Consider the following 16,378-nt stretch of genomic DNA (forward strand, 5'->3'; position numbering starts at 1 on the left):
CAAATCATCTTAGCCAAAACAAATATGTTAAGTGAGTGTAAAGTGGTATAGACATCTGTTAGCCAACCAGGACTGTGATACTTAGTGTGCCAGTCTCGGAGCAGGGCATGATGAAACTGCTGTTCATCACACACCTGAACAGGCCAATGAGTTGGTTTGCACGAGTTTTATGACCCTCTCTGCTCATTGCCTTGCAAATCAGCTGAATTTATGCTGTTAGTTCCTTGCAAATTAGTTTGATGTAGATTTATCCCCCTCAGCCTTACACCCCGCCATGCCAGCTTGCCTTGACTTTCACAGAGGATGGTGGTGGAATGCTTCATTGAAGTTATTTTTGGCCACGTTACATGATAAGTCTATCTCTCTGTCTCTTCTCGTGAAGTGGTATGATACTGCACAGTTGGCAGGCCAGTCAGCACTGAAGTAGTGTGTCATAGAGATATTTAAGGATTTTTTACCTCCAACCAGCGGCTGTCAGTCAGACCTGAGAATACTAGAAAACTTTAGCTATTGTTAAGACGTCGACAGCTCACTGACTGTTTACTCTGACTTTCTGAGCAGCTGGAAAGTCGGAGCTTTACGAGGCCAGTGGAGGCAGGCGAACCATCTGGGGTTGTGGAAGTTTTCCCAGCAGTCAAGTCGACCTGTGAACCAGAACCAGAAGCACGTTCAGTAAACACATAAAGTCTCAAGCTGTTTAGTGGATTTGCATTAGATTAACCAGCCACCTTGATCATTATTTTCATAAACCAACATGGTGCAGACTTAACAAATTAACATTATACTGCCTATAAAACATGAATCATCCTCAGAAATGACAACCTGACTTCACCTAATAAACATTATATAAAATACTCTGCAATTCCTTTAACCCCAAGGTTACATAGATGTGATATGGAAAGAGCATAGAGACCAACTACCACCAACTAACAATTTTTTGCATTATTGATTAATCTGCCAGTTGCATTGACGTTCCCAGTTAAGAGAAAATGGTGAAAAATGCAGATCAGCTTTTTCACAATCATTATGTTGCTTGTTTTGTCCAGTCCAGTACCCAGAGATATTCATGTTACTATCACATGAGACAGAAAAGCAGCAAATGCTCTCAATTGAGAAGTTCATAGAGAATTTGGGGCATTTTTACTTGGACTGTGATTCTAACATTGATTTTTGATCATCAAAATAGTTGCCAGTTATTTTTCTGTCGCTCGCCTAATTGATTAATTCATTAATCGTTTTATCTTTAGATAAAATAGTTTTCTCATATCTATTTGATGAAATTGTATCACCTATATTTACAGTAAATTCTGGGCTCTAACCCGTCTGGCTCTAATTGTAATTTTTTATTCCAGTCACCTACAGGACGTCAGTGATGCCAGGATTTCATCGCATTTGAGTCAATTTAGTGCCAAAATGGCTGCAGATTATCATAAATCCCATTGTTTATTCACTTACTCCCTTTTCCTTTTAATTTAATCTCTTTGTAGTTCTCACCACTCGATTTGTGGTTTCATTTTGCTCTCAGTTGAATGGCGATTCGTGTGTGTGTGTGTGTGTGTGTGTGTGTGTGTTGCCTGTTGACTTTGTTATTATTCCGGAGGAGAAAGGAGTTCAGGAGAGAAGACCTAAGGGGTGAGAAAAAAAGGTCAAAAGGGATGGAAGTGTGGATGAGAAAGTGAAGAGAAGTGTGAGAGGGAAGGGACCACAGAGATGTGGTAACACACCTGAGAGGAGGTGACCAGAGAATGAAATAAATGAGGGAAGATGCTGAGAGAGAGGAGAGGGGAGGAGGACGTGCCCTCCTCCCCGCTGTCCTCTGGGCTTTGGCTAGATTGCTTTCTCTCTGACTTGGAAGTGGAGGTGGGGAAGGATGGAGAACATGGTTACAGCCGGGGGGTGTTGGTCAGCAGAGAAGACACTCAGGTGTTAATTTGCACCTCCATTCACACCTCCAGCATTCCATCAGAGAGCCAGAAAGCTGCAGACCTGGCACCTGAGATGATAGCCCTGTCACCTTCGATCAGACCTAGCGATCACATAAACCATCCCTGCCATCTATAAGACTTTGCTGCTGGCGATTGGATGCCCCCCACCTCCCACCCCCCTCTCCTCTTCTATCCCCCATGCTCTCTCATGTTCTGACTCAGCCAAGATACCTCTCTCGTCCTGTCACAGGCTACTGAACCCTCTTATAGGAGCCCCTTGTCCCAAAATGTGCCAAATGTAATAAACGTGTGATAGCGCTTGGCTCCACGTCTGGACCTGGCACCGGAGCACCAAGAAGGAAATTATGTTTCCGAGTTAAATTGGTTTCCTGGCATGTGATAAGTTGGGGTGAATTTTTAATCCATGACCTCATGAAAATATGTCACTCTCCCAGCTGCTATCGTTTCTCCTGTCCTGTCACACACCCCCCGCCCACTGCTCCCACCTGCTTCTTGCCCCTGTGTCTTTCTTGTATCTATGCGGTTCTTAAAAAACTGTCAACCAAATGATTAATCTATCATTTTGATAATAGATTAATTGAGTAATCTTTCAAGAAAAATGTCAAACGTGTCTGTTCCAGCTTTTCTAATGTGAGGATATGCTGCCTCTGTCTGTTTTATATCATTTTTGTATTGAATATCTTTGGGTTTTGGGCTGTTACTATGACAAAACAAGATCTGAAGACTTCACCTTGAGCTCTGGAAAACTGATGGACAGTTTTTGTTTCTTGTTGGCATTTATAGACAATTGAGTAATAAAGAAAGTAATTGGCAGATTAACCAACAATGGAAAAAACGTGCAGCCACTGTAAATTGCTACATTACTAGTGGACTACCCCTATAATCACATACAGTTTATTTGATTAGTGTGTAAGAATGTTATATAAAAATATTTTTGCAAAGTTAAATTAATCTTTAAACTGAATAAATGACTATTTCCATATTTACTACAAAGACCGCTGTCATTTACTGCATTATCAGTTCTTACACCCTTTTAGGAGAATTATCTGTAAATGAAAACAAATTTTAATGATTTATTTTTCAACATAAAATGCAGAGGAGGTGGCAGGACTTTTTTATCCCCCAGCCCTGAGTAATGTCTGCAGTCCTCCTCACAAGCTGCATTCAGCCACAAACAACCTCCAATAGGAGGATAGGGCAGTCTGGATGTTGCCTGAGGGGCAAAACCCAGGGCAGAAAAATTCAAAAACCACTCACTGCTGCTCTTAAAGCATAATTGCTGTGAGTGCGCAGTAATGAAGGCCACTCAGATGAGCATATTAACATTTTAATCATCTCAGAGCTTCTCTCCACTGGCAGCTGGACAGTGAAAGAATGTTTAGACACATTTTCGAGAATGAATCAAACTGAAACTGTAAAACCCAGCGGCAGATTACGCCCTTGGTGCAACAGACTGCGTTTATCTTAAGGGCAGCGTTTACGGCCAGAAATGTTTGCTGTCCTGATCTAACTTGCTTTTCTATATTGCAGCAGCCACTGTCTTCATGGCTGCCAGCTCTCTATTTCTTCTTATCTGATGTATAGAAATTCTAGACACTTTAGCAAGGGTACTGAAACGTTTTGTAATCTGTGTTTTCATGTCAATTGGAAGAAGATTCTTATCTTTCAAATATTAGCTCTAGAGATTATTGAACAGCATACTGTGATAATGTGAAAACAGAAGCAGAGGAATAAATTGAATTCTGCCGTAAAACGATAAGAGTTTATGAATAAAAAGTATCAACTCCTTATGATATACAGTAAATAATATTCTCAATCTGCGTTTTCTCTGCATCATTTCAAGGTTGAGTCTGGCAGTCGTCACCTTCCAGCAACATGCTGCGTATCTTCCTCTGTCAAGATATTCCTCCAGTCGGCTGGTTGTCGCAGAGATTAACAAATAAAGGGAGGGATGGCTTAGTTTTATTTGTCTGTCAGTCTCCTCCTGTGTACAATCACCTTCTGTGCCTGATGTCAGATAGAGAGGGTGCTGCTGGGAAGGCGTTGCAGGGGCCTGCCATTAAACAAAAATTAATCCTGACGTGCACGGCTAGAGGCGAGGCAGCGACGGCGAGGGGAAATTGGACCAAACCTTCCATTCATCATCAGATGTCAGACATTGACAAGTGTGGAATCCCGGTCAACATGCTAAGAGCTGCTATATGCTCTCATGTACATGCACAGGCATCCTCCTGTGTCCCCGCTGCACTCAGCCAATCAGTTGCCATCAGCTCGGGAACCAATCGGGAGCGAGGATCTGTGTCGGAGGGACTGTGTCAAAGTCGTACCCTGTGAGGCAAGGCTACATTAAAATTTATACTGAGCTGAAGCACCAGCCTGAATACTGATGAGGGTGCAGGTCCTGTCCTGCAGCACAGTGAGGGAAAAGGGCTTTTGCGTACAGTAGGTAGCCACACTTGTGTACCCTGCATAAATATATTTATATAAAAAAACATATCACATCACAATAAACACATCATGGGTGAGAGCAGCAGCGTGAGAGAAGAAGAATAAAGAGAGTTAGGTAGAGGAGAGTGGGAGACGGAGAGAAATACAGAGCGTGAGATCCCGTTATACAAGGCTGTTGTGTCTCTGATGTGGTGCTGGAGCCACGATAGGAGGGAAGACAGTGAGAGAATATCTATTTATGACCATGTGTGTGGGCAGATGTGGGCATGTAACTATATGCTGTTGCTATTTTTTCCTCTGTACATTATGTGTGTGAAAACGTGTATATCTCCTGTAGATTCAGTATTATTATTTTTTAATAGTTACATTTTCACTTATTCTTGCCTTGTTATCTTGTTATACATAGATGCCAACGGCTGATAGAGAACATGATCAATAATTATCTCATAACCTGGCATACATGGTATTTGCAAATAGATGTTTGTCAGTGATTTAAACAAACTGACAAGTCTGACTTCTTGCTGAAGGAGGCAGTACATTCAGTTTCAATCAGTTTGAAAGGTTAAGCCAATTTATAGGTCAAGGGGCTGGGCAATAATTCAGTATTATCATTATCTTCCATCTATTAGGATGATAAGATCACATCTTGTCATCATTTTACAAATTAGTGACTCCAAGAAACTTGTAATTAAAAACTCACAAATTAAGTTTATGTATAATTTTATTGTACATGTTAGACTTGTTTGACCTGTTTAATGTAATACAAACAGTGGGACACAGTTAATCGCACTGAACAATGAGTTGACTATTTTAGAGCCGATACAAAAAAAAAAAAAAAAATTACATTCACTGGTTTCAGTTTCTGAAATTTAAACATTTGCTTTTTTTATTTGTCGGCTTCTTCTTTGGGCAAAAACAGACATTTGAAGGTGAAAAAGAAGACACTATTTTGTAAAATTAACCGACTAATTGAGAAAGTAATCTGATAATGAAAATAATGGTTAGTTGCAGGCCTAGACTAATTTATGTAAGACAAACTTTATTGATCCCATGCAGCGGAACTTAAGTGTCACAGTGGCAGAAATACAATAACAGATGCATAGATAATAAAAAAAAAACAACACTTAAAAATGACTAAGATACAATATACATTGTAAGGATCTACTGTCCTTTATACAAATGCAGCATAAACACAAAATAAAAGGGGCCAACAACAGAGAACATATTAACCATTAAACCGTATTGAGACAAAATGGTCATAAAGTGAGGAGACAAGGAAATTGCAATGAAAAATTTCATGCAAAAGTTGAATTTAATTTTATATAGATTTGACATATTTAAATGTATCATTGCTGGAAAAATATTCTTGTTAATTGATCTCAGCCATGGCAACCAGCACTGATTTAAATCTGATATTTTTTTCATTTGTTGGTATCTAAAGTTGAACTCTGCCCCTGTGATCTGTATAATATTATATTATACTGCCTTGTAACTGGAAGCTCTTAGATTTAGGCCGGTTTTAGGCAAACCCTTTTCATTTCCAGAATCGCACATGGATATGTTTGGGTACGCGTTAATACACTGTCAGTCCTGATTTGACTGGAATTTAGATTAAAGTGACCTTAATCCTTCACCTGACTCCACCCAATATCCCCCTTGCCATGTCAGCGAGCTGAGAGAGAGAGGGAGAGAGGGAGAGGTAGATTGAGAGGGAGAGGGAGAGGGAGGGAGAGACCTATAGCATTGATTGCCGAACATGAGTTACTGTGTCTGTGTGGTGGCGTTCAGAAAAGACAACAGAATCAGCGACTGAACTCGTGACCTGCTCGGATTTTGGCGATGCACCAAGGAACAATGGCGGGGAACACAGCCAGAAAATCCAACTTTGTCACTTTTTAACTGTTTGTTTCCATCCCACTGATTCCATTTAAATTCCTCACTCTTCCGACACATTAAGCATTTCTCTCTGGATGCAAATTTAATGTGTCTGCGAGCACATGTATTCACTGTTTACTCCAGTTTGAGTCTGACTAACAGCCAAAAGTGTAGCCTATATATATATGTATACACACACACTTCCATGCATGAGGTTGCTGTGAATACATTTTGGGCATGTATAAATAGCTTCATTTTTCAGCTGTGCGGGAGTGTGGTTATCATATTTCATGTTTTACATAAAATGGTTGAAATCCAGCCATCTTTGCCCGGACTAAGATTAATTGGCTGCAGCCGTTCTTCTTCTGCTGCACAACACTGATAGTGGGGTCTGAGCCAAACATATGCATGATCATATATATATATATATATATATATATATATAATATATGTACACAAATTCTCACACACACACACACACACACACACACACACACACACACACACACCAAATCAACAAGTGGTCCCTGAGCCTCTGTTGAGTCAGCTCCTCAAGAATCAACATGTAGCACGGCTTGAAGTCAGTCCTTAGAGAGAAAGAGCAGTATGGCAGCATGACACAGAGCAGGAAGAAAGAGGGAGAGAGAACGAGCACCACAGGCTGTAAGAGTAAAAAGAAAGAGAACGAGAGAGAGAGAGAGAGAGAGAGAGAGAGACAGCAGCTTCTGTGACTGTCGCCACCTCAACACAGAACAAGAAGGATCAATAAAACAAAGTCAAATATTTCTCACCAAGTAATCCTCCGTGGCTTCTCTGTTCAAAGATCTGTTGGAAAACTGTGAATTGTCCGAGTGAGAGCAGTGGACCCGGCCTCCAGTCCTTTGTAGTAAAAGTTATATTTACACTCAAACACTGGAAGTACACAGACAATAGGAAAATACAGACATGAGAGAAACGCACGCACAAGTGGGACAACAGTTAGTTTATAAGTCTGACTTCATGTGCACTGGATGTTTTTATCTTAGACTCAATGTACGATCACATACTGTATACAGTGTATTACTCATTGAAATATAATCTAAACAATAGCAACATTATTTTTTTAAATATATGTATTATAAAATTTGGTATCGCAGTCTCACGTCACTCATTCGTCAATCAGTGGAATTCAAAAACAGACTAAATTAACTCAGTATTTCTCTATAGTGAAACCGGTGCCATTATAACCCCTGTTTTAGTATTGATTAATTTATTGATTAGAGCTATAACAATAACAAAGGTCAACAACAATTTTTATTATCCATTGATAGCTTAAATCATTTTTTTCCAACAAAAATGCCAAACATTGTAAAGTTCATGCCAGCTTCTAACTTTTCTTTATCTTGTGTGACAGTTAACGAAATACTGCTGCTTTTTGGACTGAAGTTGTTACAGTTTATCACTATTTCCTGACATTTTATAGATTTATAGATTCATCAAGAAAATAATCTACAAATGAATCCATTATGAAAATAATCATTAGTTGCGGTGTGGCTAATTTGTCAAATAATAAATTGAAGATTTAGTCTGCAAAATGTGGAAAAAAGTGAAAAATCCTCATTATTTTCTAGAGCTCAAGGTGACATTTTCAAAAAGTTAATTCTTTTTCTCCCACACTTAAACATATTCAGTTTATAAAGCAGCAAATTCGTATATTTAAGAAGCTGGAGCAAGAATTGTTGATAAATATCTTCAGTGATTATGAAAATTATTTTTCTGTAGATCGACTGATTGTTTCAGCTCTCAGTGTCGGTGTCATCAGAGGAGCGTTGTGGTAGTCGCCGTATTTGGGGGTGAATGGCCTTCCACTGTGTCACTGTGCAAATGCAGCATCTCTCCAATGCTACAAACAAGGCACCTTTGCAAGTCGTTTTGAACATAAAACAATCATATGATGATCACGGACAGCGCAGTAAATGTGTCTGTTATAGTAAAAAACCCCCATTCATTGTCTTGCTTGGCACAAGAGTAACTAGGTTGTAAACCAGAGTGTACAAAGCATGAGTTTCAATATGTTCACAATAAACTGCTGCTTCTGTTAATGTCAACTACATGAAAATGAGAGACGAGTGTAGATTCCGTGTTTTTGTTTTGTTGAGGATTTAGAAGATGATCACATGCTCAGTGAGCAGTAAAGCTCTGGATTTTGACCATAGATAGCGAGAGGCTTTGATAGTGAGAGCCATTGTTGGACGGATCCCACCAGATTGAAGGAGGATAAGCTGCTTGGGGGATGCGGTCGGAGCAAAAACTCTTTTGGGCTCTGTCATTTTTCCAGAAAGGGGGTATCCATCATTCTTTTGATGAGGGAGTTTTAATTATTAGACGATGGGGAGAAATGGACTGTGGAGAGATAAGTGATAGGATAGAGAAGTTCTCTCTGGGGCATTAGCCCTTCAGATATTCAACTGTGGGAGTGTGTGTGTATGTGCGTGCGCTCAGATAACTTGTCCCTTTGATCCCTTAACTAGTGCTCTGTTTGAGTGCATGTTAATGTGTGTGTATTCCCTTCATAGCAAGTACTGCATAGGGTCATCTGTAGTGAGACATGAGCTCTCAGAGGCTTCGTCATTTCCGGCCATCACTGACAGGTGCAGTGTTGCATAATGCATAGTGTTAGTTCAGGTCGAGAACTTAAGGCACACATGCATTAGCTGATTGTCATCTGTTTCATTCATGCTTCAACACCACAGGCCCATTCATTCTGTTTGGCTACCAGCTGACGGGTTTTACAGCCTGGTTATTGTAACCTGACAGACGCTGTTCGCTGCCACGGCTTTCTTCTCCACCCCAGCCTCCTCCTTAATGTGCTGCATTTATTCTATTGTTGAGGATTAGTTTTCCCTCACAATCCTCGTCGTTGCTTGGATTCTTTAAGAGCCTTTTTACACCAAATCTAACTGTGTGACTGCTTGTTCATGTCATGTACCGAGTTAGTTATTAAAGGTTTATTTGTCCAGAAAGTCTCACTGAGATCCCAACATCTTTTACAAGAGAGAAAAAATTACATATATACAAGATCACAACAGACCGATTCAGTCATGCAAAAAAAGATCACACACAGACACACCAGTTAAAACAATTACAAATATATGAATACAAATATTATTCAAAATATCAGAAAGTAGAACTTAAACGTCCCTCAGAGGAATTCATGTGTCTAACTTGATAGATATTTAAGTGTTATCAGTTATTCCAATATTCATTATGATTTGCGCTGTATGTTATTTTTTCAATTAACTTATTAATTGTTTAGTTGGTAAAATGTCAGGAAATACTGAAAAAGAGGCCATAGATTATTTTTTTCCAGACGCACAGTCTTACATACAACATTCAATCTGAAATTGTATAGAACATAGAGAAGCAGCAAATCCTCACATCAGAGAGGATGGACATACTGATTTATTGTCCATAATTTTTATACTTGTTTTATTCAAATAAAATGCCAGAGAGTAAATACAGGAAGATTGTAGGTGGTGGTTTCAGAATCAGTCCATGTTTAAATGCACACATTCGTGCAGACGCTGCATTCACCTGTTCATTTGTGTTCATGGATGTTTATCTCGTCTCTGCAGCATACAGCGAGCCTGATATTATTCTCCTGCAGGTCTTGTTTCATAGAGTCGTATCATCCTCACATGGTCTGAAGAGGCAACTAAATAATCCACGTGTTCTGAAAACCTTCTGTAGGACGCTCTCGCTTTTAACCACTGTGTGTGTTTTAACCTGCAGGTCAAAGTGAGCTCAACCTTAAGTGCAGCAGAAGCTTTTACATTTTGCGGCCAGAGACATAAGTGTGTCTCTCTCTTCCCTCTCCCTCTCTCCTGCTGCAGGTTCCCATTTCAGGTCTGGCTGCCTCGTCTTTGTCTGTCCAAGCCCATATCTCTCTCCGTGTCACCATTCGCTCTCGCCCCATCTATCTGCGTCTCTCTCCATCTTCTCGTCCGCACCCTCATTCCCTCACTTTTCATCTCTTTCCATTAACCTCTCCTCTGCCTGCTTCTGTTCTCTGCTTCTGTTCTCTGCTTCTGTTCTCTGCTTCTGTGCTCTGCTTCTGTGCTCTTTTCGTGCTCTGAATCTTCATGCACGGCCCCTTTTCTCAGTGTCCCTGTCTGAGTGGCCCTATTGCTCTGTCTCTGTAGAACAGTGTGCCGGCTGTTAGCAGTGCCCCGACGTCATGGCACATGGCTGCGGCATCCTGGCTATAAATAACTTGGTCTCGCGGTGCTCAGTCCAAGACAGGACCGAGAGCCAGAGGGAGAGCAATCTGCTGTCTCCCTCAAGAGATGCTCGAAGGAGAACGCGCAAATAAGACGGCGTACTCTGCGCCGCCTTCACCACCAAGACCTTCACTGCACTTGGTGAACAAAGTGATTCTGAATTTAATTATTTTTCTTGACAAGGGCAAACGTCTGGCCAGGAGGCAGTTCAAGTACTAAGGCTAATCAAAGGTTAGGGCTCTAAATAGTGAGGTGTAAAATAACAAAATCCAAATGAGGCTTGTGTGGTGGAGTGGTGGTTACAGCCTCTGTGATCTACTGCGTCAAATCAAGTCAGACTCATTCAATGGTTCTGGTTTGTCGCTGTTTTCATCGTTGTGCCATGTAGATTTATTTCTATTCTACACATAATTAAGAATGTGCGAGATTATTTATTGACTTGTCTCAGTGTTGGTCACTTTCGAAGGCGTGATCGATGACAGTGAACCGATCTTTTCAGCGTTGCGTTGTTGACAGTTCTGAATTGGATGTAAGTCGCTTTCACACCTGTACATCATTTCATCTCACATTCTCTCACATAGTCACATGTATATGTGTTACCATAGTTAATAAAGGATCTTCTATAAGCTGCTCCAACAGCTCCATTATAAGACCGTTATAAAGATTTAGTGGTAGTTTAAACACGTAAGGAAGGGGGACATTTTACTGTTGAATCATCAACTTCTCAGATCTCTCTCGCTCTCTGATACAAACTGTAGTATAGTGTATATACACTGTAAGTTATCTCAAATCTAATGTGGCATTTTTATGCTGCAACTTCTTCCCACTCATCTGCTGTCATATACACTGATACCAGTATATCTACAATAAACTAATATTGGCCAATATATCAGACCGGATTATTTTTAGTGGTTTAGCTCAAGTCAAGACCATAAAATCCTGTAGTTAGTTTCACATTCTTTCACACCACAAACATACCGCACTAGAGGTCACTCCCAGCCTAAATGATCCAAAAATAATGGGCAAATGCACCAGAGTCATAGCACTGCTTCAACACTATGTGAAAGATGAGTCAGTATTATGCTTTTCTTTTCTTTTTTAAATAATTATACCAAAAGTCATCATGTTTACATTTTCTTATTCTCTGTCTAACAAAAAGCACACTTGCAGTGTGGATTGGATTTGCACTGGCAAGTGTTTTGCTAGATTACAGAACGCAAAGTCATTCACACAAAAGAACAAGAATGAAGAACAAGATTGCTGAGCCTTTCTTCAATCTGCTTCCTAGGAGATTCTTCCCTGTAAACAAACATATCTGCACCAGAAATATGAAGGTGAACAGATGAGGCAACCCGAACTGACCAGCTGCACTTTTTATAGCTTCCTTACATCAGCCACTAAAGTGTAGCTGCAGCTCTCTCATTTGTACTAACAGTACATGAAGGGTGCCAACCATTACAACTTCTGGATTCTCCACATACACAGAGCCTCCACAAGTATCTCATTTAGAATCACAATTCAACCATTGTAATTCTGGCGACGGCACAGGTGAAGGTATTTCTTTTCCTCAATGTGTGTGTTGCAATGAGCACCTGTGGTTTTTAAAAAAAAAAAAAAAAAAAAGTTTAAAAAAGGATTAAAGGTCCAAAACTTCCAACTTCTTGTTAATCCTAACTAAGGGAACTAGTTACTGCTTGTGACAATTACTCAACACTTCCTGTGTCTACTTCACAATAAAGAAGTTTATTCGCTGGAAGGCTTTAATAAAAAAAAAACGAAATAAAAGTGCCTCAGAAAGTTTTGCATTATAAGCTTGTTAACATCCAAGGTCGGCTCATTTTCTCTTTTCTCTCACTTGTGTCCTTGTGTTTTCATGCTCACTTTTGTTTCATTAACTCTTTAGGCTTAATTAATTTAAATTGTCAAAAAAAAAAAAAAAAATTCCATATATGGTTGTAGTTGAACATTCACATTGTAAAAATGGATCGACCAAAGTCTGGTGCTGTTTGTGATCTATTTTCAAATCAATGAGCTTGTCAGTCATCTTGTAGAATTTCCAATCAATAAATATCCCAAGAGTTGGATGCTGTCCTACAGAAATAGTTTGTTTTGGAGATGTGCCCTGTGTCTTAGACTGTGAACTTGTGGGCAGATGCTCCTCAATGGAGGCGTGATGCCTGCAGCAAGCTGTCACCTAAATAACATCACGTTGTTTCTACTGTTGTGTGTTTTGAGGGTAAAAAGCTGTTTGAACATTTCTTATTATTTTCTCTGCGTTAGCGCTCAGACTTGTGATCTGGTTTGTCAGTGTAGCGACAAACTGATTGAGATCTTCCAGTTTTGCTTTCTTCCCATGGCCATATGGAATATATAGCACTGCACATATTGTGAACGCACACTCCATTAGCTTTGGTTCTGTTTCTCTGCATTTCTGTGGGCGCTTTATGGAGACGACAAGCCTCCCCCTCCTTTTCTGGCAGAGCTCCTCTTGCTCAAGCCTTGTGCATGTGTGTCTCTTTGCTTAAACAATCAATAAATTAATTAATAAATAAACACTTCAAAAGTTAATCTGTTCCTTAAATTGGTTGTTAGCCCATGAAAGGGTTATTGTAACACGACTCCTGCTGCATGCTCTGCTTTATTTCAGTGCAGTCTAAAAGTGAACTGTGTGTGTGTGTGTTTCTTCCAGGCGACAGTAACCCCAAGGAGAGCAGCCCCTTCATCAACAGCAGTGATGCTGCCGCAGAGAAGAGCCAGCAGTATGACGGCAAGAACATGGCCTTGTTTGAGGTACAGTCCGATATTCTACACACACACACACATACACACACACACACACACACACATACACTGGTTTGTTAACAGTTATGATAGTAAGAAACAGGATACACTCATTCTCACAATTCAGTGATTGAATTGGGGCTCTGACACTGATTAATGAGGATAATTACTGTGTGAAGGGCATGTGGGGACCTCAGGTTAATGCAAGCAAATCTCTCACTGCTTCAGGAGAGAACTTCAACAAAGCAATTTGCCACAGATCTACATTAGTGTATTTACATTTTGTTCTCAGAGGGATTTCTACAATAAACAAGAAAAATTAAACAAAATCAGTCAATGAACATTTTAGTGTGTAAGCTCTTTGTTTTTTGGGGGTTGTGGGTTGGAATTAGCAAAAAAGTACTTTTTAAAAAAAAGTAATTTTTACTGATCTTCTGTGGCCTGATGAAACACTCATGACATGCCGAGGGGGGTTAAAAACAAAGATGAAAACACTGACTCCAGCCTTCCTGCCGGTGTTTGTCTCTCTGCAGGAGGAGATGGACACCAGCCCCATGGTGTCGTCTCTTCTCAGCAGCCTGGCCAACTACTCCAACCTGCCCCAAGGTAGCAAGGAGCATGAGGAGGCCGAGAACAACGAGGCCGAGTCATCGCGCAAGAAACCCGTCAAGGTATTTAACAGAAATACAACAAGCGTCACAGAACATAAATCTATGCATTCATGCTTGCAAATATACTGTATTTAGGAATATTGTATACTAAAGTTAACACAGTCTAACTCACAGTACATAGATTTAGTTATCACTCATCTGTTTGTTTACTAGAAAACAAATCTTGGTTGCATGAGGATGTACGATCTGGGTAAAAATCAGGTGACACTGACCATCTCCCTTTTAATAAAAAAAATAATAAAAAGTTTGTATTTCTTCTGAAAATCAGTAAAAAAAAAAAAAAAAAACTGCAAACATAGCTCGAAATGTGTTGCAATAAACAAAAAAACATTAACAGGGTTTCTAGAGTCATTGTGTATAATAAGCATTATATGGTTATGGATTATAATGCATGTAGCTGCTAAAGTGTTTATCATCTATTTGTAAAAACATTTAAATATTCTTAAGCTGCTTTTAACCACGTTTAATGGGATATGCACGGTATGCTGCAGTTTCCATGTTGCTGCAGTACCAGTTTGACACAGCTCAGAGTAATGATGTTACCAGCTACAGTGTAAATAATAATGATGAAATGATAGTTTAAACTGTCGGCACAAAAAGAGCAGGTTTTCCAGTTCTGAAAAAATGTTTCCTTCTTAAACAAATTATTAAAATTAGCTTACACCAGTCTGACGCTGTGTGCATAGATGCATCACTGTTGCTGCCGTAATCTTGTTTATGGTGTGCTCTGGACAACTTGTTCACCTAAGAAAGGTTGTTATGTTTGTTGCCAAGCGTTGGTCGTTAAGTGTTACCAAATATAGATTTATAGATTTCCATTAGATTACATCACAAATCCTTTTTTTTTTTATTGTTTTGTTAACACACTCACTGGAGAGCCAGAAAAACTCCAGTGGTTTAGAACTTGTCAGTCATTCTTTGTTGATATTATAAATCCCCTGCTTGTGTTACTGGATTGCATCTTAAATGCCACTCACTAATGACTTCCTTCCACATCATCCCTTGGTATTTTCTGCTGTTGGGTGTTGAGATGCCAGCAGGAAGGAGTTTACTGTTTTTTTTTCCTCAGCACTTGATCGACAGAGAGGCAGCTACATTATTAATCCTGTGGGAAATGGTGATTTTAGCCGCACAGCAAGATGTAATACAGCAAAGCTGAAATGAGAAGAGACGATGACGATGATGATGATGATGCAAATAATGAAAGACATTATGCCAAGTTATTGTGGAAGGCTGATTCACATGTTAACATATTTCACGCTCACTTTTAAAATCACTCCTTTCCTTTCCTCTTGTGCGGTTTTGCTTTCACTCAGGTCTTCCTCCTTCCTCACCTTGAAGCAAATCACTGATGATGACCTTGGATGCCAGAGTATCTATCTGATACACTGTCCTCTTTATCCACTGTGAATCCAGATGAGTCCTGTAGATAAACAGTGGATCCTCAGGGAAAAAAAAACATTTTATACTGACAGTGGAGATAAGGTTTATAAGTACAATTGACCTCATGACTGTAGTGATTTCTGCATGTGTACCTCTCTTACACAAAATACTGTGGCAAAATCAGCATCATCTAAAGAAAACAGAAAGTCAAAGTGCATAAAAATGGAAAAATCAATTTTTGACAAAAAAATTAATTAAATAAATCTCATCCCAAGGTCCACTTGGTTTTTCTGTAGATTTCAGCCACATCTTATCGTCAGGTTGAGTTTGCTCGTTTGTCTTGGAGATGTTTTTAATTTTTGTCATTGTGAGCATTGCTAGGATGTTGATGTTAACATTTAGCTCAAAGTATCGTTGCTCTCAAGTCTGCCCCACAGAGCCGCCAGCTGTAAACTGGATTTATAGTCCTTCCAAACTGCATATCAGATTGTCGTATAGTGTCAGACACTTCCTGACACCTTTCCAACATCAGATGGGGGTAGGTGGGTGGGAGTCTGTCTGTAACTTCCCGAGACAGATGAGCCGACATTCAAACCCACTTGATGCTGTCATTGGCCAGCTGCATGGAGGTGAGAGAGGAGTCAGGCGTTGTTCTTCTCTTACTAGCTCTTTTCCCCATTCATTACACAACAATTTATAATTTAATAATAACATAAGTCAACTAATGTTGTCTCTTATCACATATTTTATTCTACTAGAGTTAGCACGCTAACCAGCTAGACCCGGCCCGTCTTGTCACTTACGTAATACATATTTCTTTTTGCTTCTGGTGATATCTAGAAAAACAGATAGTATATTTTCCAGAAACAGCTTCTCAGTTTATGAAGATAACAGTTTTCACTGGAACAACTTTATACTGAAGAAATACATGAAAACTGTTCTGGGGATTATCAAGAGTAATAGGGACACTGTTTCTGAAGGCAAATGTAATTTAGTTGACCTAACCTTCAAACAC

At 39.7% G+C, this 16,378-nt stretch overlaps 1 protein-coding gene across 2 annotated transcripts in view; it reads left to right on the top strand.

The window, feature by feature from the left end:
- Positions 1-16,378, top strand: part of LOC111219414 (solute carrier family 12 member 5-like) — a 91,210-nt gene that overhangs the window by 34,920 nt on the left and 39,912 nt on the right. For both annotated transcript variants that reach the window (XM_022742081.1, XM_022742082.1), the window contains exons 2-3: positions 13,218-13,318; positions 13,843-13,980. In XM_022742081.1, the coding sequence (XP_022597802.1) occupies positions 13,218-13,318; positions 13,843-13,980 (239 nt within the window). The remainder of the gene's footprint in view (positions 1-13,217; positions 13,319-13,842; positions 13,981-16,378) is intronic.

This window comes from Seriola dumerili, unplaced genomic scaffold (genome assembly GCF_002260705.1).
Source record: "Seriola dumerili isolate Sdu_G_001 unplaced genomic scaffold, Sdu_1.0 BDQW01000066.1, whole genome shotgun sequence".
Taxonomy (NCBI): domain Eukaryota; kingdom Metazoa; phylum Chordata; class Actinopteri; order Carangiformes; family Carangidae; genus Seriola; species Seriola dumerili.